Raw genomic sequence first — 20,853 nt, forward strand, 5'->3', positions numbered from 1 at the left:
ATACAATATATCTAAACTTCAATACAATTTTAGTCTTAAGTTTCTTTTGAAGTTGTTTTGGAAAAAAACACTTTAAGAAGTAGTTTGTTGAGTAGAAAATTTGTATCTTTTAAATAGAACAAAGTAATAGGAAGAAGCGTATTCCACCCCCAAAGGGTGGATTAATACTCTACATTCTACAAGTACTAATCAGCCAAGCTACAAGGCTCTCCTGAATTCAGACAACCCCACATTTCTGTATTCTATTAAGCCAACACTTACATGGGGGGTTTCTTTGGTTCACCCTGGAATTTCATCTTCTTGGAAGCATTTGTTGAACATGGTGGTGCCCTCATCTCACTCAGTTCTCGCTACAAAACAGGAAAAAGTAGAATAAACAGTTGTTTTTTCTCTTATCCTGTTTGAGTTTTTAATGAATTATTTGAATGTTTTCAATAAAGAAGGAACAGTTAGGTCTGCTTATCCTCCAAACCATAACCTTTAATACACAATACTAAAAATTATAATTTTGGGCCAAATAAACCATTTGGGTAGGTAATGCTTAATATTATTCAGCCATTTTAACAGCCTGAACAGAAATATTTCCAACAATTTTCAAACACATTTGCCTGAAGCTAGAAACCTGATTAGTATTTTTTAATGAAGACAAAAAAAGTTAATGCTGTATTTATTTGTAAAGTTGCTCAACCCCATTGTACAATAATAAATTCCATAGTAAAAATGATACAAGTAAAAAAACAAAACACTACAATTATCTAGCACAAAAGGTGACCCATTCTAAAAACTAGGCCACACATGCAACCAGATGAGCAGTCTAATCCAAGACCTATAGAGGAAGACCCTGATTTTAAGGACTCTTTTAAAATAAGAGCAGGGTGGTGGGGTCAGATAAATCTCAGGGAAAACGCTGTTCCAAAGAATGTGTTTCTGAAGTCCTCTCAGATATCACTGCTTAATAAATGGAATAATGAACATCACAACTCTCAGTTTCCTACATTCCTAAAGAAATAATGCATACATGCATGCTTGCTCTAACATAGTATAATTAACGACTCATACTTCATATCGTTTTTGATCTTCTGCTGCTTTCTTAATCCACATAAGTTTTTCTTTTTTCTCCATATTATTCCAGGTAGCTTCCATGGCCTTTAATGCTTTCCCCCTGTCATTCTGAGATAAAGGAAGGATTATCAAACTTTATGGACTCTATATAAACTGCATTCCAAATGTATGGTTCCAACCATTTCAAAACAAAAATAGAAGGCTCGTATCTTTCTGTTCACACAACCCATTAACTTAGTTAGCAATTTCACTTTTCCCCCCTCACTCCGCATATTTTCCTGGCTTAACCTCTGTCTTCTTTGCTGTGCTTCCTCTCCATCTTCATTTTCAATGATACATCTTCATGTATCATTCCGCATTCTTTCCAACCAGCAAATTCTTGCTACTATTTATAAGGCACCTGGCAATAATTATCCACCTTGAAGGAGTTGTAGGAGGAGGAAAATGTATATTTGTGCGTGCATGTGTGAAGCTAGAATTTGGAACTGGAAAAAACAAGCTTAATAAAGGAAGGCATACATGTTCTGTAGCATTGCCCTAGAGTGTGCTATATGGGCAGGAAAGGGGATTCAGGCTGGTTCCTCTGAAATGGGGAAGGGGGTTGTTTGTGTCTTTGAACTATAATACCACTTCTCAAATTGCTGTACCAAGATACAGTGCAATAATAAAATCATTCTTGAGCTGCTGAGAGCTTGGTATATTTCTGTTAAGATTGGAAACCCTGTCTCTAATTCAAAATAATGTTTCAAGTATGCAACAAGGCATATCCAATTTGAAAGGCTTAAAATTCATGTTTTGTACACTTAAAAAATATTGCCAGATTATATAGAAACTCCAGTCTAAAACTGTTTCTGACTAACAACTAACATGACCAATTTAGAATTCAGTGCTCAAACTGTGTGGTTGAAAAGCGATCTAGTTGAGAAATGTCACTCTTCTCCAGCAGCCAAACAGGACTAATAGTTTGTTAATCTAAATTAATGGATCAACCTCAGCCAATACCAGAATGCTACCTGGGGGATTCCATGAACTGAAGTCCACACATCTTAAAAGTTGCTGAGGCTGACAAAAACACTGATCCAGACTCATCCTCCCCCCACTGCAAAATCAAACTGAACCAGAATCAGGCTTGATAAAATCTTGGAGGAGAGTTGTGGAGGAAATCTCAAGGCTATGAAGATGTTTCCTATTATGGCCATGCTTGTCCATTTCTGACTTTACCTTAAAGCGGGCAAGATAATCTCCTATAACACTTTGCTGCCAGATCTCCTCAGAAGTCTTGGGTGACTCAGGAAGTTTGCCACGATCTTCCTTGTCAGAACCATGTTTTTTCTCCGTCTGAGCTTTTAGGGCAGCCTCCCGAGCTTTGTATTTGGCCTAGATAAGGAAAGAGCAAGAACAGCCAACCTCTCTGAGTTAAGATTCACTAAGTGTTATACAGAAACTTGGAATTAAGTAGCATAAACTAGTTCCAAAAAGAAAAAACCAGAGCAGATTATTTGGTTTAGTCCACCGTGGCTAACCATCCAGGCAGGATATTTCTGTATTGGGAAAATCCAACATCAGAGTTGATTTGAGCCAGCAGGATTGGAACTTAAAAACCTCACCCAATTTCTCCATGTAAACTATGCATTAATCCAATAATATACCTAAAGATAATTAGAAACAACTGAGACTATGGAAAACAATATAATACAGATACAATTCCATCAAGTTAGGTAAATACTATGGCTGTAGTCAAATTGAGATTATGATTGCCAATAACGTAGCACTAACAAAAAATACCTTCTCCCCAAGACATCAACATCTCTTCTAGACAGAGAGTTGAGAAAAAGGAATGATAAATTTGTTTTTTATGATCCAGAACCATGATTCTAAGTCTAAACCCTACTGTGGTGAATTCGTGAAAATGCTTTAAAACTAAAAATACAGCCTTGTGCCTTAAAAAAAGACAGCTGGACGGAGGCTTGAATTATACAAACCATGCATTAAAAACACATGTGGAAATGATTATCTACAAATATTTCTGAACAATTAAAATTCTGCAAGGAGAGTAGTGATTTATAAGCAAAAGCCCCCTTCACTTTAAAAAAAAACTTAAATAACTTATAAATAATTGGTAAGGCCTCACTTACAATCCTCTGTAGGAAAAGAGATTGAAAGTTGAACTTCAAGAAAAATATTTCTAATTGCTATCTTCCAAAGACTCTCTTTCTGCTTTTACATTCTTTGTTTCAAACCTGGAAATATGCTAATGACAAGCCGGGAACTGATAGCTTTTATCTAAAATACTGCTACCTAGAAAGGTAATGCTAACTTAAATGGACACATGCTTTTATTCTTCTTATATAGAAGAACTGGGTGCTTGGTAACCGACACGTATTTATATGATGGTTGCAGCATCTCAGAGTCATGTGATCGGTACTTGCAATCTTCTCAGCCGGTTCCAATAAGCAAAGTCAATGAGGGCAGTCATCTCTGCTTAACAATTGTGACAAAAAAAAAAAAAGTTGTAAAATCAGACATGACTCATTTAACTACCACAGCCTGCTTAGCAATAGAAATTCTGGTCCCAACTGTGGTTGTAAGTCGAACCTGTATCACTGCTAGTTGTTCTGTTTTTTGTTGTTTTTTTTACTGATGTGTGCTTCTATAAAGCAAAACAGCGAGATATAATTAAATAATTAAAAAACATATACAGTATATTGAAGAGATGGGCTAGACCAATTAGGATCCAGCTTCCTAGAGATTTTAAATTTTCATTCCGTTTCTTTCTCTTTTTTTCCAATGTGCTTCTAGGAGACGGGATACAAAGCTAATTTTAATGAAGTCTACAACAGATGCTTTGTTCCCACCAAAATCTTCCCTCTAACAAGTAGACAAATCATTTCCAAAGTCTTGAACAAATAACAGAGGGATTCATCCAGGCAGTTGCTGAAAGTTAACATTGACTCAAAGGGACCAAAAATATGTGCTTAAATAAAGCAAATTTTTTAAAAAAATCATCCTACTGTTCACTTGGGATTTCCTTGTGTAAAAAGGTTTTCAGCTTAGGGATGAGTGTATAGTTTGATAAATAGTCCTTTCTTTACCCCAATCCAGCCTTTGATGCGTATACTGTACCTAAACAACATCAAATGACATCTCATCCCTCTAAAGCTCAACTTTTTAAGTGGCAATCAATGTGCATGTACAGTTTCCCGAAAGTTTCACACACTTCCCTTCTCAAGGCTTCTAAACCAAGCCTCAAAACCTCTCTGTTTAATTGTCATAGATCTCATGGGAAATACCGATTACTGAATACCTAATAGGCTCCGGCTGGCCCCATTTTTGCACCATGAGGGTACTGTCGAGGTCTGGCTCCATAGACAACACCCAACTAGGGAAAAATAAATACATAAATACTAAAAGATGTCACGCTTGAATGATGGAATGATAGGAGCACCCAGACTGTGATGGAGTTTGGTGCTCATGGTTCTGGAAAATCCCAGAACTTACTGCAAGTATCTAGCATGTTTTTCTTTTCCTATTTTTTTTTTAAGAGTGAGGATGAGGGTCATATTCCTGGTTTGTTCTAAGTCAACAGAAAAAAAAATCTATGTGACTGAGATATCCAGGAACTTATGTTCCCCAACATCTCCACCCCCAAAGATAATTAGGAGAATGTGCATAATTGATTAAACAACCTTTTTTTTCTCGGAAAGATCATTCCACATTCGCGCCAGCAACCGGGCCAGTTCACTTTCTGACAGTTCAGGTCGCTCCTCCTGCAGCTGCTTGCGTTTTTCCTCCGAGAAGATAAACATAGCAGAAACAGGTCGTTTGGGTTTCTCAGAACCTCCCTGTTAAAGAGACAAAGGGACTCATGATTGTGGAACTTTGCATTTATCTTTTTTGTTTGGGTGAATTATGGAAAGAACAAATTTAATTTTAGACCTGCAAAGTCGATTATTAGATTGATCAACTAGCATCTTACTTCATTAATCAGTAAGAGGAAGCCATTTATACCAATGAAATCAGATTTTAATTGGTAGGGCTGTAAAAGTTAAAACAATTTTTGTTTAATTGCCTTAATGCAATGAAAAGTAAACAAAAAAGCTTTTTAAAGATGAGCATTTGAATATAATAATGTTGATAATTAAAAATCAATAATTTCATACATCCAATATCTCAAAAAGGTTCCTCTGTTAAGACCTGAACACATATTTATTTTAACCAACTAACTGTTACTAGATTAAAATGGAGATGGATTTATCGAATAAGTTTTTTCCAAGTTGGCTGAACTGTTTGGGGAATGGTGGCATCATGTTTAGTAATAAATTTTTTAAAGCAAGTCCAGCAGCCATTTAAAATGAAGTCTTGAGGCTGTTTTAAAGATCAAATTAATTCCATTGTTTTTATGTAAAAGTACCTCCATATCCATAATGTATGGGTAGGTCACCCACCTTGCTGGCATCTGGTGATGACTTCTTAGAGGCAGGGCTGGTGGCACCTTTCTTATTTATTCCCAGCATTTTTTCCTCTCCCAAAACCCTCTGTTGTTCTTCTTCAGGGAGGCTCTAAAAGATAATAACAGTTTTTAAAGGGTTATAGAGGTATTTGTTATTTTCCCTGCAGAGTAAATTTCAGTATCAACAGAAATCTCTATATCTGCCTATTCATTTTCTTCTGAGAATCTCTTTCCAATTACCCTAGTGACATTTTCAGATAGCGACCATTCAGTTAGGGCAGCGATGAAAAAATAACTTTGTGACCAATGCCTGCTTTTGCAGGAAAACTGAAGTAAGATTGTGATTTTATTTAGTAAGCACTTTGCTTAATGATTGAGTTGCCAGTCCCAACTGTGGTCACTAAACTACTTATACAGCATCTATACTGTCATAATCTTTTACCTGTTCTTCCCTGCCTTGAAATGAGGAAGCTCCTCTGAAAATCACTGAAAAACTTATAAAATATGCTGAAGGGACAGAAAGGACAAATGCAATTTTGTGTATATTATTTACAACCTTTTTCAGGATGTTTTATATGACTGAGGTTCCAACATATAGAAGAAATTTGTCCAGTATTGCTTTTCAAGAAACCCAATGTGATCCACCAAAACCATACAGATTAACATGTAACACACGGAGATCGCTAGACTGCATTTTGAAATATAAACTCAAATATTTTGAAGAAATAAGAATGGCATAAACACAACTGCAAATTATTAACTTATATCTCCCTGCCAAAGAAAGAAAATTCGGTTTTGGCAGAGGAGAATTAAGCTCTGTCACCATGTTCCCTGTCATGTTATGTCCAATTTAGTGGGCTCCAAACACCAAAGAGGCTATAACACAGGTTCTAAACAGCAAACGAATAAGTATTCACAGCTATTATCCACTTCCAACCATAAACACCCATATCCAGCTGTCTCTCAGAACAGCTTTTATAGTCAACAATGGGAAGAGGACTTAAAGAAACAGGATGACAGCAGTACAGGTGCTGGTCATTTTGTGAGCAACCTGCTTTTGTCAAAGTCCCATTATAATTAAAAACTATCTTGAAGAGTTCAAGAAAACAGTAGCTCATTCTCCAATCCTATGCTAAATTGAAACCAGCAAATTGTTGTAGTGTTTATGAGCTAACCAATGTCAAGTTTTTTCTAAGTTTAATTCATTTAATTAAGATAGTTGAATATGTATATTGGTGTGCTGTGGTTCATACTCACCTCCAGGAAACGCAAAAGCTCAATTTCATAATCTTTCTTTCTCTACAAAGGAAAATGGCAAGATGATAACATTATTTTTGGGGTATGTCAAATGGTTCCTATTTCCTTTTCCTTGCTCCACCCGAGTTGCCTCTCTAAACAAATTGATTCTCTTGATTCTTACAAGTTTGTAAGAAATTAGTTTATAGAAATGCCTAGTTGGTTACTGCAAGTTGACCTCCACTCCAAATGTGATCCTGGAAGGATGCAAGGATTTGACTGACATCCATCTGATTTCAACTTTCTTCTCAGCCAATTTCAACTTTCTAATCAGCCAATTATGAATATTTATGTTTAGTAGTGGGCACTGAAAATAAGATTCTATTAACGCAGCAGCAACACCCATCAGCCTTCATACTCCATACATTAATTGGGAAACAGCTTGGGGGATACCCACAGCTGGCAATACGAAGACTTTGAAATTCACCTGGAGGCTGCCTTGTCCAATATGCTTTGTGATTTTTCAAATCCTCCATGACAATAATGAGCCTGCCGAGCCAGGAATATCTGATAGAATTAAGACAGAAGATTGCCCCAAGACCATATAATGGTTTATAAGGGTACAACTACCAGCTTTCACCTTCCTGTCATAGTCACACTACTAATTGTATTTTCAGTTGTGAATTACTACTCTTTTATGCAGGTCTGCCTTGGGAATCAAACTATTGTGATAATTTCCTGGTATCTTTGAGAGATTTCTTTAAATTTGGCAGACTTATTGAATTCCTTGGAAGACGATCCAACCACTTCCAGAGAATCCTACTTAAACTCTACATAGTAATTTGTTAGAAATCAAGGGGAGAAGTATAAGGTGTGATGGTTATGTAGTCAGGTTTTCAATTGTTTTTTTCTCTTACACACACACACACACACACACACACACACCTGAAAAAAATAGATATGTGTATCAGAGGTAATACTATTTTTAAAATTTATTTCTAAAAAAGGCAGGGTCCATCTATACTTAAGAAATAACGTGAAATGGAATGACTGAACAGAAAGCAAAGAGAGGGGTGCCTGATCGTTATTAAACAGTAATACTATTGCTTCAATTACTGTTACTACAACTAGGTGATGATTATGAGAAAAGTGAGATTTTGAATAATGTGTCTACACCCTTGTGGGCTAATCCAACCCAGAAAGACAAAGACAGAGAGATAGAAAGAAAGAGACTCGGCTATAATACATTCAACATATTGTTCCAATTTAAATTTTACAAACATAGGAGAGACAGAGAAGCCCACGGATATAGATTCAATCGACTTGTGCTGAGGTGTGTTTCAGCTTATATCAAATGAAGTTATGAACAGCCTGCTTGGATGATCAAGTCATCTGTTGTGACTTTTGCCCTTCCTAGGAATTTAAAATGGGCTAGAAAGGGCTATATTATCAACACTGCAATTGTTAGTTATCAAATTCACAGAGGATGCTATGGCTGTAATGGTTGGAGGAGATTCTGAAAGCACAGCAAAGAATCTGCCATACTTTTCTTAAACAATTCCTTGCATCAACTGTTCTGTATCACAGTCCTCTTCCTTTCCATTATTGTAAATTGACTACTATTTGAGATTTCAGTGTGCTCATGTTTAAACAAGGACCGCTCTCAATCCTGTGTCAATTAAATAAAGCTGAAATGAAGTCTACAATAATCATAACTGATATCAGATGATTAAAGTCAGATAGGTATTAGCTGAAATAAACACATTGTGATAAGAGTATATTAAAATGGCCAAATTAAGCAACTGATTTGTGTTTTATTTAATTCAACTGTAAAAAAAAAAAGGGTAGAGAAAATACCCAGTTTTTATGACAAACCAAAGGAAATTATTTCATTATGGAGAAGACTGGATTTCGTTTTTATCCTATAGTAGAAGGCAGACACAGAAAACCAGGAGTATGTTTGTGGTCCTCAGAATCTTCCAGTTTATTACCGGCAAAATTTCCAATCTTTTTCTGGAAGAAATTTTTGTGAGAAAAAATATCCTGCTCTGCCTGTTTTGGGTGCAGCCCTCAACATGTTAAGCACATCTGATGCAGCCCGAATAGTACACTCCTGTATTATTACAAACAAGATGAAACTTGCAGTGACTAACAAGACTTGTTGTTCAGGGAGTAAGTAACCTACATTATCACAGCTTCTCCATGGGGTGAGGGCAATGAGATGTATTTGAATTTTAGTTTATTACACTTTTGCTTTGAGAACTCCTGCAAATTTAATTTTTCCATATTAACGAGCCCACAATGGTCTCTGGTTTCAGATTCCTCTTATCTGGAATATTGAGAATTCTGTTCTGAGGCATCTTATAAAAATGGCTGTTCTTCCACAAAATGGCTGCCACGAGGGACAAAATGGCAGAAAACAGCTGAACAAGTGGAATGGATACAGGTAGACTTTTAGTGTCACCAAGTGCTCCTTGCTATATTTTGGTTAGAGACTTTGTTTAGAGTTTAGAGTTTCTTTGAAAGGAGATGACTTTAGGACTGGCACTTTGCTCTACAGCATGTCTGTCTCCCTTCTGCTATTTTTAATTGAAAGAACATTAATCTAGTACGGCAGAGGATTGAGAGGCACTCAAAGGTATGCCTTTTAATAACATCAGGTTAGCCAAGGAATTGGTGAATCACTAGCCCAACTAATTGAGGAGATTTTACACATTTTATTTATTTATATTTCATGTAGTAGCGTACAGTTTATTTGCCCCCTGTAGAGACAGGTGTTTATTTGCCTTCTGAACAAGGGACTAAACTTCCAAAACCATGAACAGGATTATCCTATTGCATTTCTGAATGTGGATAAATACAATTCTCTATCAACAATGGAATAGCCAGCTGACCCAGAAATCAGGAAGTGGATTTTTTTCCTTCTGGGAAATATTTTTAATACTTGCTCCTCTAGCTCTACTTACCTGATCACACTTTTTGTGGTAGGCATCCTTTTCCTTTTGGGAAAGAAGTTTCCACTGCTGACTGCAGAGCACCATCCGTTCTGTGCTTGGGACATCTTTCATGTTTGCCATCAGCTCAGCACAGTAAAGTGAGTAACTATTTCTAGAATAATAAGTTTCTTTTATGTAATACTGTCCCATTGCATTAGTACTGGGTATACATTATACCAACCAATAGCAATCAAATGCCTGTGACAAAGTTCTGTGATAACTCTTGGAGATAAATTCCCATTCAGCCACATGTGTTCGCTTTGGGTGGGGATTTTCACCAATAATTTAAAATAGAGGTGCATAACTTGTGGGGCATTCAAGTCCCCACAAAAGCCTTGAAAAGATGTCAGCTCAAAAAGATGTCAGCTAATTAAACAAGAAAACTGCTAAAAATCTACAGCACATTGCATGGTTAAGTACATTACCTTTTTAATTCATTTTTTTCTAATCCCGCTTCAAAAGACTTAGAATTTCTAATATGCCACCCATTTAGCACATTTGTCTTAAACTGGGAATTAATATGGTAGCTTGGGGAAAAATGTATGACTCTCCAGCTGTTCTTCTGTGACCTTGGAACCTCTGACCATAAATGAAGAAAATGGGTGGTGTGATTTTGAGGTAAAAAACACAAAAATGTTAATATAAGCCTTAATATTGATACCTTTTAAAAATCCAAGTAAAGAGTTCAAAATCCCACAAACTCAACAAAAGCCATCCCAATTTGCCACATCAGTTCAGCTATAGTGATCTGTAGGCCTTTCCAAACATTCAAGCATACCCCTGCACTACAGGTAAGAGCTGGGGATTAACCTGCAGAAACACAGCAGGAAAGTGTTACTTCAGCAACATATCCTTCCTACAAACTAGGACTGAATTCCCTCAAACTCCTTGCCTTCACAGCCAAAGAGTTTGGATATGGCAAATTTGTTCAAATAGAATCTCATCTCAGAATAAAGCAGTGGAAGGAAATGAAGAATTGGATGACCTTAAGTAATCTTTATCTAGACCAGTGTTTTTCAACCTTAGCAATTTGAAGTTGTGTGGAGTTCAACTCCCAGGATTGCCTAGCCAGTGCCTCAATAGTTTGAGAGTAACAGCAGGATAAGAAAAGGAACATCTTATGCTATATTATTCATCATCCTACAACACAAGTGATAGTGAACTGTTCTCCTTTTAAATACACAAGGGGTTGTAAATGAAATCTCCATCGTATATGAGAAACATTGGGAAGGAGAATAATTTAGAGAAAATAAACATGGGCTCAAATAAATTCCTAGGGCTTTTAGCCTTCTTCAAACTGCACTGCTGTAAGGATAAGTATTTTGTCCCCTTAATGAAGGTAAGTGCCAGTAGAGTATGTATGAAAAATCTGCAAAATGTTTGACACGATGTTGTCATGCAACATGTCTCTTGTGTAAAAAGCAGGGCTTGAATCACAACATTGTACCCACCAACTCAACAGTTTTACCCGCTTGCAGATATCAACAAGCACAACATTTGACCTCTGTTGGCAACTGAGGGAAAAATGAGGAGCCATGTTGTTTTTGAAGATAACTTACATCCAGATGCTATACCATACTCTACCTGCAGAGGTCGGACTTTGAAAAGTTTTCTCATTGTACGCTTTTATTACTGGTTGAAATGGTCTTTTTATCTTTGTTTCAAGCTTTTATCTTTATTGGTTAAGTTGTATGCCCAAAATTATCATATTTTTGTAAACTATGGTTTTGTGACCTGGTTTTACATGTTCTCATTTCATTGTATGCCACTTACTATTACTGATTAAACTGAAACAGTCAAAGTTCAAATTAAAATGAGTTCTAGGTTCACATCATTTAAACCTGTTCTAAATTATTCCTAGTCTTTCTTATGGATATTATTTTAGTTGTTGTTGACTTCTTTATGCTGTGAGTTTATACTGTAACAATGACATACAATTACTATTTCTACTACACTGAACTTATATCTTCATTAAGCAGGCACGATATATTGAACCACAAAAACCTAATGAGCATTGTCAAAGATAGCAGTTAGTATACTAAAAGACCTAGTTAAATGTGTGGAATGAACAGCTAGTATGTGACGTGCTCTGGCAGGGATTTGAGCCTTTTCAGTTCACCTCCAAGTTCCTTTTGCCACATTAAATGTAAAGAAGATCCCCATATTTTACAAGTTCTAAGAAATATATGTGAAAATCCTGCAGAAAGGGAAAAAGCCTTCCCAATTATGACCACCCCAACTTACGGAGGGGGCTTGGTGGGTCGCCCATCAAACTTGTCCTTCAGCTGCCTCTCTGCTTTTGTTAGGGTGGACCGTTGTGGTGCCCCCTCCTCAATGTTCATCTCTGGATGCTTCTGTATGTAATCCCGCATCATCCCCTGGAAACAACAAACACGGAGGGTGGTTAACACAATACAGCCAGAAAGTTTTGGGGACAAGCCCTTCCTAGGCTCTAGGGTGATGAGGTGGGCAGAAGAGAACCCATTACTTGACCCTGACCAATTTCAACTCTGGATGAAGCAGAGAGGGTGTTGCTTTGCAACTACCTTCCAGCTTAGTAAAAGGGAGTGGCACCCACAAATCGGCTCTCGGAGCGTGGCTGGGTTGGGCAGCCGCGACAAGGCCGGGCTGAGCATAGGGGGGAGAAGATGAAGGGGAACGGTTGAGTGTTCCCTACCTCATACTCCTTCCGCTGCTCCAGAGCCTTATGAATCCATTTCAGCCTTTTTTTGTCCGAGAGCTGAGACCATTGCTTGCCCAACGCTTCCTTCACCTCCTTCGTGGTGGCCTGAAAAACCCAGGTGGGGAGGGGGAAATAAAAAAAAAAAATAGGTACAATGGAAAAAAATGGGGGAGGGGACACTGCCCACCCTGGTGGTACAGCAGTGAATTACACTAAACTTTGGGAAAGATGAATTTTCTTTCTGATTTTTTTAAAAGGGTCTTTTTCTTGATCCTGCAAGGAAGCAAAATATAACTTGCTGCATAAGGCATATGCAGAGAGTCTAATGAGAATTCTGAAGAATCTTTATTTTGGAGTTTAAATATATATAAAAAGGGTTTCAGTCCCATGAAGGCCATTTGTAACGGTCCCATGTTTTTGCTCTTTCTATCCTTCTCTTTCTCACCAAAAGAAACATGGAAGACTAAACCTCTGGTCCCGGTGACTGACCCAGATTAGATCCTGCAACATTATCATGGAACGTGTATATTTGTCTTCATTCATAAAAGAACTGTCTGAATAACGGTAATTATGGAAACTTACGTAAACAGTAAGCAAATATTACAGACACTAAGAGCAGTATATCGCACTCACAGTTTTTACATACTTCCAAGAGTATCCCTGCTACACCTCCAACAATGATGGGAGTTAGTGAACCCCCAGGGCTTTTTTTTGTAGTGATCTCTCTTTGGCCTCACTTTATTTACCATTCTAACAGAATAATAGAATTGGAAGGAATGTTGGAGGTCGTCTATAGTCCAACTCCCTGCTCAAGTAGGAGACCCTATACCATTTCTGATAAGTGATTGCCAATCTCTTCTTAAAAACATCCAGTGATGGAGCACCCACAGCTTCTGGAGGGAATCCTTTACAAATCTAGCACTTTAGAAGCCATCTGTATGTGTGATCTTCATCATCTTGTAGCCATGAGTTCCATGAATTAACTATACACTGCACGAAAACGATTTGTCTATCCTATATATTTTGCTCATCATCTATTCTAGATGACCTTAAACCTTACAGTTTCAGAAGAGAAAGTAAATCAAAATCTGGCTATGCTTTAAAAGGGCACTTAGGGCTACTTCAATGAATCACAACCCCCCCAAAAAAATTAGGCTATTTGAAGAATATCTGAACATTCAATGGCAGTTGGAACTGAAAAAACTATAAAACCCTAAACCATTTGTATTCACTGGCCCAATTTTTGCTTTTATGATGTTGTAAGCCGCTCAGAGTCACCTGACAGTGAGACAAGCGGCATGTACATTTAATAAACAAACAAATATTTATTTGTCAAGATTATATTCCCCAAACTTTAGTTATGTTTCATAGCTTTTTCTTGACGCTTTGGCAGCCCTCTCAGAATCAATTTTACATATTCAGCAGAATCAAAAGACAAAGCTTTTCCTGAGTGTATCATTTCCTGATGTAGCGGTAGATGGGGGAAATGCTTTTATCTGAATGCTTCATTTATTTAAAAAAGCAGGACCCCTCTGTAGATAAAAGAAAACAACATGAAAAAAACATGAAGCTGAACATTTTCATCTGACACACTATGGGTCATATAGCAAAATTGAAGTTTTCCGATAAGAAGAAAATGTTCATGTTTGTGACTAAAACCCCAAATGTAATAACCCAAGGCGGCCTTTACTTTTTCCTCAAATGTAACCCAGAGCCTCAGTTGATCAAAAATTAAAAGACACAGCTTTATACCTAATTCCTCCACCCCACTTTCAGAAACAGCCTTCTACCTCCCTCTCTCCCTCTGTTTCCACTGCTTTCTCTGTGCTGTCTTTATTCATGCCTCCCATGCCACCTTCACCTCAAACTTATAAAGGTAGAGCTACTTACATCAGGTCGGACTTTCAGGTAGATCTTCTTCTCATGAGTATACCAGAGCTGTTGGGGGGTCTTGGGTTTTTCTGGGATATCAGATTTCTTGGCATTCTGAATGAGATCAGGATGGTCTTCCCTTCAGGATAACAGGGGATGGAAAATGTAAGGCATCACCATACTGGAATTAACAAAACACACTTTCATATAAACCTAAGGCCCTATATACCAATCCCCACTCTTGAATGCCAAGAAATCCCCAGACTGCAAGATCAATCTGCCCATAAGATAATTTTATTTTCTCTCCATAAAAAAATATTCCCTCATAATCCTCCGAGCTTCAAACATGAGCAAAGAAAGGTCTTCAGACATAACACCAACATTTGACCTTGGCACAAAATTCTGAAACCTTCTAACACTTTAAGAGCAAGATGGGGACATGGTAAAAAGTGTGAGGGCAAAGGCTGTACCCACTGCCTACCCAGACATTTCTGGAGAATGAAGATACGAGTTTCTGGGTTGAATAAAAACATTTCACACACATATAGACACACACACAAATCTACCAGCTGGAAATGAATGCCAGCAAGAAAGAGGAGGAAATTAAACAAATAGATAACAAAATGATCAACAGCAATCAACCCAGCACCTGTTATGCTAGATAACGGGACAAATTTTCTACCCAATCCCTTATCAAGAAACATTCTGTCGATATAAACGCTCATTGCATCCATTGTTTTTGTTTGGTTTTTTTCTCCTAGAAACCAAAATTTTAATTACACACTACACAGCAGGAAAGGCAGTTCTCTTCAAATTTTGGGAAGGTGATAACAATTGTGTATTGTAGAAAATCTGGCTGGTCTACATTTTCCTTTCTCAATTTTTTTTCTCCTCAGATGTTGTGGTCTACAGCTTCCCTAAGTGCATATGATCACTTATGTGCATATGTCTGGGAATGAAGTGAATTATAGCATAACATCTTGGGATTCAACATATCTCAAGCTGGGAACAGCTGCCTAGGTAGATATTTGATTTAAGTCAACATTTGATTAGATGAGTGCTTGAAATGTTCACAGAGACAATTCTACCTGCCTTATACACATATAAATTTCCAGACTTAGTTATTCTATTTCTAGTTTTAAAAAAGCGAAGTGGGTTCCTGCGCTATAAAGAAACCTAGCAGTACTTATTCTTTCTACTCTCTCCTTGCCATCTTCTAATCAAAGCAGCTTTCACTGTAAAGTTCAGGAAAACCTCCACTGGATGTGTGCAACTGAAGTCTATAGCTGAGAAGCCTTAAAGTGCTCATGGACACAAGCAAGGCATTGTTGCTTAAGATCTCTTACCTAAATCTTGCCAGATTCCGCTCAAAATCTTGTTTCTCTCGTTGGAAATCCTGAATATACTTCATCTAAAAAACAGGGAGAAGAGGAAAAATACTCCACCGCTGCTATTTATATATGAGGTAGCCAGCTGTCATACGCAAGCCCTCTCATTGGGGAAAGAACTGCCTTGAGTCTTTAAGAGCGGTGGTTAGAAATGCAGCAGTTCAGGTTAAATCTGCCAACTGCCAGCAGTTCAATTCTCACCGGCTCAAGATTGACTCAGCCTTCCATTCTTTCGAGGTCAGTAAAATGAGGATCCAGATTGTTAGGGACAATATACTGACTCTGTAAACCACTTAGAGAGGCTACAAAGCACTTGTGAAGTGGTATGTAAGTCTGAGTGCTATTATATTGAATATCTACTTCCTAATTCTATGTTCTGAAATGGCAGATAACTTGGTGCGCGTATGTGTTTGCACAAGATGCCCACCAAGTCTTCCACGGGGCTATTCTTTATCTCTGGAAATGACATGAGAAGTTCAATTTCTTGGCATGCAGACCTAAAGCATCTTGGACTCTTCTTAGCTCAGAGCTAAGAACTGTAAAAATTTGAAATGCTCCTCTACTCAGCAATCTTTGCCTCCAGCTTGCAAAACCCTTAAAGGTTAGGTTTTGGCACATTTGCATATACCAGAATGTTATCTTGCTTCCCATTTAGTTTTGCAGAAAGTCAGATATTTTGCAGCCTATTTTTAGAAGTCTCTGTAGTAATAGGGCCAAAAATATTTTCCCCCTTTAGGACAGGGGTCCCCAACCCTCAGGCAGCATCCTTGTATTAGGCTGTAGCCTGTTGGGAACTGGGCTGCGTAAGTAGAGGGTATGTGTGCAAGCTTGCCTCTGCACAGATCCCCTCTCCCCTCACCTGCAGAAAGGTTGGGGACCCCTGCTTCAGGATTTCTTTTTTGTACATGTGTAATTCTGTTTTGGCAAGTGTCCGAAGTTATGACAGATCTACAGAGTTCTAATGGCCATACTCCTCTATGTGGTTATGTGACCGTATTATGGGCATTTGGCAACCAGTTGACATTTACGACCCTTTGCAGTGTCCTGCACCATCACAATTTTCAGTAGCTTTTGCCAGTTTCCAGTAAAAAAATGTCCATAAGATAAAATGGATTTAACAACTGCAGTGGTCACTTAATGACTGCTGCATCTGCTTAATGACCACTGCAAAAAAGGTCATAAAATCAAGTGCACTCATGTAGTGACCCATTTAATGACTGCCACAACTTACAAATATAATTTGGAGCTCAATTACAGTGTCAAGGACTACCTGTATAGGGCGATATTAATAGGCAAGAGTCACCTTGAAGATGCTTAGACAACTATTTCACACGTGAAATCCTGCCACCCAGAAAGAACTAAGTAGTATACCAGCTGATTTTGGAAATGTGGAACTCACCATGTTATACAAAGTTAAAATTGTTCATTAAATGTCAGTGGCAATTCAGCAGACAAGTAGTCACGTTCCTTTAGTTACTTTGAGAGAAAGGCATATAAACATGCCCTTCACAAGGGAAGCATCCAGTTTTAAGCTCAAGATCCTAATAATCTGGAGCTAAATAACAGTCTAAAGAATTGTTCTATAAAAATTCATTTTGCTGTTTGTTATTAAAGGTAGCACATTCAGAGCACTTGAGAAAGGGAATATTCTTTTTTGCAGAAGGCACACAATACATAATTCTTAGGTATTAAGTTCCCCAAGGGGAAAAAATAGCGTTTTCCCCCCCTCTCATTTGTTTCCTTTTTTTTTTGCTTTTGTCTGGTTTTGCTAGAAGCACCAATAAAAAGGGGCTTGCTGTTGGTAGGCAAAACTGCTTCCAGAATTATGCCATTCCTGATACTCCTCACCACATTCTAAGTATGTACTGCTCACCTTTTTCTTTTCAGGGAGTTCCTTATATTTTTTTGAGAGAATCTTGGTTAGGTCCAGGTTACTCATCTCTGGATGTAGCTTAGCATATTTTGCTCGCTTTTCCATGAAGAAACGGAAATACGGAGTCAAAGGTTTTTTTGGGAAGTCAGGATGCTTCTGAATGGGGCAGGAGATAAGTAAAGAAATATTTTGAGATGAAATCTTTCCACACAAAATGGAAAAAATTAGGAGTTTACTTAATCTTCTTACTCTGTTTTGTTTATAACATTTGTTTGCTGTGCCAAATATCTGGAATAAGGTGATAGCATATTTAAGTAACACATGTAATTGAATTCAACCATGAAACTCCACTAATCTTATGTAAGCTTTATTTTAGCTTAGCATCTCTATCTGATGAGACATAAAAATGGAGCTACTTCTCAAGACATATAAATAATTAAATTGGTTATCTATTTTGCCATTGCTGTTTGTTACTGTTTTAAACTACTTGTTCCTACCCTGAAGATTAACTTTGTAAGGCCAGCATTGAAGCTTATCACAGTCTTCCCAACCATACATCTCTCTGTGGGCTGGAATTATAACTTCCCAGAATTCCCAATCACTTTCCAACACAAGCATCAAGGCAAGGAAAGCCCACTCTACATTTTCTGCCACAACTTGCCCTCAACTTGTACCTTTAATTCCTAGTTATTATTGTGAGATATTACTATTATTCATTACCAGTACTTTTCTCTCCTTTCATTCAAGAGTGCAATACACACATGAACTCTACTGTATATGTAGTGTTCTCTCCTCTGTTTTCCTACAAGAACATAGTGAGGTAAGTTAGCCTGAGAGAGTGACTGGCCCAAAACCTCCATGTAAAGCATGTGGCATCTCCAACTGTAGAAAGACCAAGATCCAATCAGTTAGCAATATTAAACTAAATAAACAAATCATCCTGGCATAACATTTTTTTTTTACATTCAAAATGCAGCACTATAAACCTAAAGGCATAACTAGAACTCTTGACTTTAACTTTTATTATTAGCAACAGTGTTAGAAATTGAAAAAGTGTTTTGTTAAAGTATAAAGGGCTTCTGCCTTTAAAAAAAAATCATACAAAATATTAATAGAAAAATATTTATAGCTCAGGTTGAACTGAGGGGCCCTTGATTCTCCGAGCTTGGTAGTTTTCTTGCAGATATTTCATTCCCATACCAGGTAACATCCGCAGTCTGACTGATGTTACTTAGTCTGGTAATGAATCGTCTGCAAGAAAACCAAATTTAAAGAGCACCAAAGATCCCAAATACAATATATTTCATTACTTTAGAAGCTTCAGTGAACATTGTAACAATTAGGGGGGTATTAATTTTAATACCTGTTAATAACTATGCTACTAGTCAAATCTTTCTTTTAAAAATATTGGGGTGGGTATGGGGAATTATTTTTCTATAAACCTTTCACAAAAATAAAGAAACCTGTAGTCTTCCAGGTAATACTGACATACAGTATGATAAAACTGACTTTAAACTGCTACTTCAGAGATCTTTGCGGAAAAGGCAGCTGACTTTGCAGTGAAGTGGTGCGGATGAGTGGCAGCTCCGTGAAGTCCCGCTTATTTCTTCAAGCCTGGAGACTCTACGGAGCAGAAAGTCACCCTGGATGGGTGATGAAGGTAGAGAGCATGCTTTGGTGGTCGTGAGGAGAGTGCAATCTCCTCGATTAACCCGAAGGAAACCCCTTGATCCAGAGAAAAGAAAGAATGGACATCATGGCTGAACCGAAGCTGGGAAGACAGCTGAGACGGAAGTGGAAGGAAGGAATGATCTTGTAATAACATGCTCAATCTGGGTAAGAATTATTCTAATTTCTGCAGTGGGGTTTTTCCTAATATCCCCCCCTTGGAAAGTGGGACTCAACAGAGAAAATTAGTGGCGATTAACGACCTGGAACGACTGTAAGATTGGGTAAAGAAAGAAAAGATATTGCAGCTAAAAGTAACTTTACAAGTAAAGGACAGATTGGATTAGCTCTGTGAAAACTAAAATTGTCTCAAATGTCTGGACTTCTTACTACCTCCTCAATTTGAAAAACTTTGGGAATCTATTGGATAACAAACTTATTCGGAGACATTTTGATTGCAGTAAAAGTGGAGGAGGGAGGGAATGTAACAGTGACACCTGCTGGCCAAAAAGGTAAACTAAAGCTGGAAAAAGTGGATGAAGGGAAAGTGGTCTAATAGAGGTATTGTCTGAACTGCTCTAATATTGGTTGTCTTATTGAGGTGTAACGGGGACAGTGGGATTCTGATTGATTACTGAGTTAAATTTTAAATTAACTAAAATAAGGCAAAATGGGATTGCAAGGGGGAACAAATATCTTATTATTATTCAAGGTATGCAGGAAATGATGACAAGGAACCATAGGGAGATAAAAAGAAATGATACATGATATGATTAAGAGACCAGAAAACTATGACCAAAAGATATTGACCAACAAACAGGAAAGTCCAGGAAATAGAAAATAAAATAGAAAGAATAGAGGAATGGACAAGGGGGGAAAAAACTGACAAACAATAAAAAATAAATAAAAACATAGGAGATAGTTAAAGCTGAAATAAAGCTATGCTGTGAGAAACCAATAGTTAGAAGGGGATACACAGAAAGATACTTATGAAGTAAGGAAAAGACCACTGAAAGGTGTATGGAAGATCCAAAAGAAAGAAGCAGCAACAGAGATAGAAAAAATACTTAGATTGAATATGAATGAGATAAGAAGATACAAGATTACATCGGAGGAGTATGGGAGACATGCCAAGAAGTCAACAAGAGTTCAAATCGGAAAACAGGCAAGAGATGAGAGATAAATGCAGAATATTGTTTAACACAGAAACTGTACCTTCAAGAATTAGCACTAAGATAGAAATTAGAAATTGGGAGATCACCTTTTTGATTTGGGAACTATTCTATAGTAGAAATAATGGCAGAAGTTAGAAATCTGGATATGTAAACATAGATGCCTAATGAATAGAGAATAACTAAGATAAGTAAACATTAGGATTATTCGACAGTTAATTGGCTATGTGATGTCAACTTGATGTTTATAGTTGTTTGATAGTATTAATCGACTATAGAGAAAAACGAATAGAGAGCCTAAAATACAATGTAAAATTCATAAAAAGGATAAGTGAAGATGAATATATTGAGAATAATAGTTATCACTATTGTATGTATAAGGTTTATTACCAATATGTAATTAAGAATATAGAGATTGCACCCAGATGGTATACTGTTACTGTGAATAATGAA

The 20,853-nt window shown here is 37.3% G+C and overlaps 1 protein-coding gene across 7 annotated transcripts in view; it reads right to left on the bottom strand.

Moving 5' to 3' along the window:
* Window positions 1-20,853, bottom strand: part of UBTF (upstream binding transcription factor) — a 36,466-nt gene that overhangs the window by 6,271 nt on the left and 9,342 nt on the right. For 3 of the 7 annotated variants that reach the window (XM_026679780.2, XM_026679782.2, XM_026679783.2), the window contains exons 5-16: window positions 17,561-17,716; window positions 15,646-15,710; window positions 14,318-14,438; window positions 12,422-12,532; window positions 11,989-12,122; window positions 9,715-9,856; window positions 6,770-6,811; window positions 5,508-5,621; window positions 4,749-4,904; window positions 2,284-2,439; window positions 1,060-1,170; window positions 262-350 (exon numbers count right to left, since the gene is read on the bottom strand). In XM_026679780.2, coding sequence (XP_026535565.1) covers window positions 262-350; window positions 1,060-1,170; window positions 2,284-2,439; window positions 4,749-4,904; window positions 5,508-5,621; window positions 6,770-6,811; window positions 9,715-9,856; window positions 11,989-12,122; window positions 12,422-12,532; window positions 14,318-14,438; window positions 15,646-15,710; window positions 17,561-17,716 — 1,397 coding nt within the window. The remainder of the gene's footprint in view (window positions 1-261; window positions 351-1,059; window positions 1,171-2,283; window positions 2,440-4,748; window positions 4,905-5,507; window positions 5,622-6,769; window positions 6,812-9,714; window positions 9,857-11,988; window positions 12,123-12,421; window positions 12,533-14,317; window positions 14,439-15,645; window positions 15,711-17,560; window positions 17,717-20,853) is intronic. The other 4 variants (XM_026679784.2, XM_087945727.1, XM_087945726.1 and 1 more) reach the window with 2 other exon arrangements.

This window comes from Notechis scutatus, chromosome Z (assembly GCF_049901735.1).
Source record: "Notechis scutatus isolate UNSWTSFEM ecotype Mainland chromosome Z, rNotScu1.2, whole genome shotgun sequence".
Classification (NCBI taxonomy): Eukaryota; Metazoa; Chordata; class Lepidosauria; order Squamata; family Elapidae; genus Notechis; species Notechis scutatus.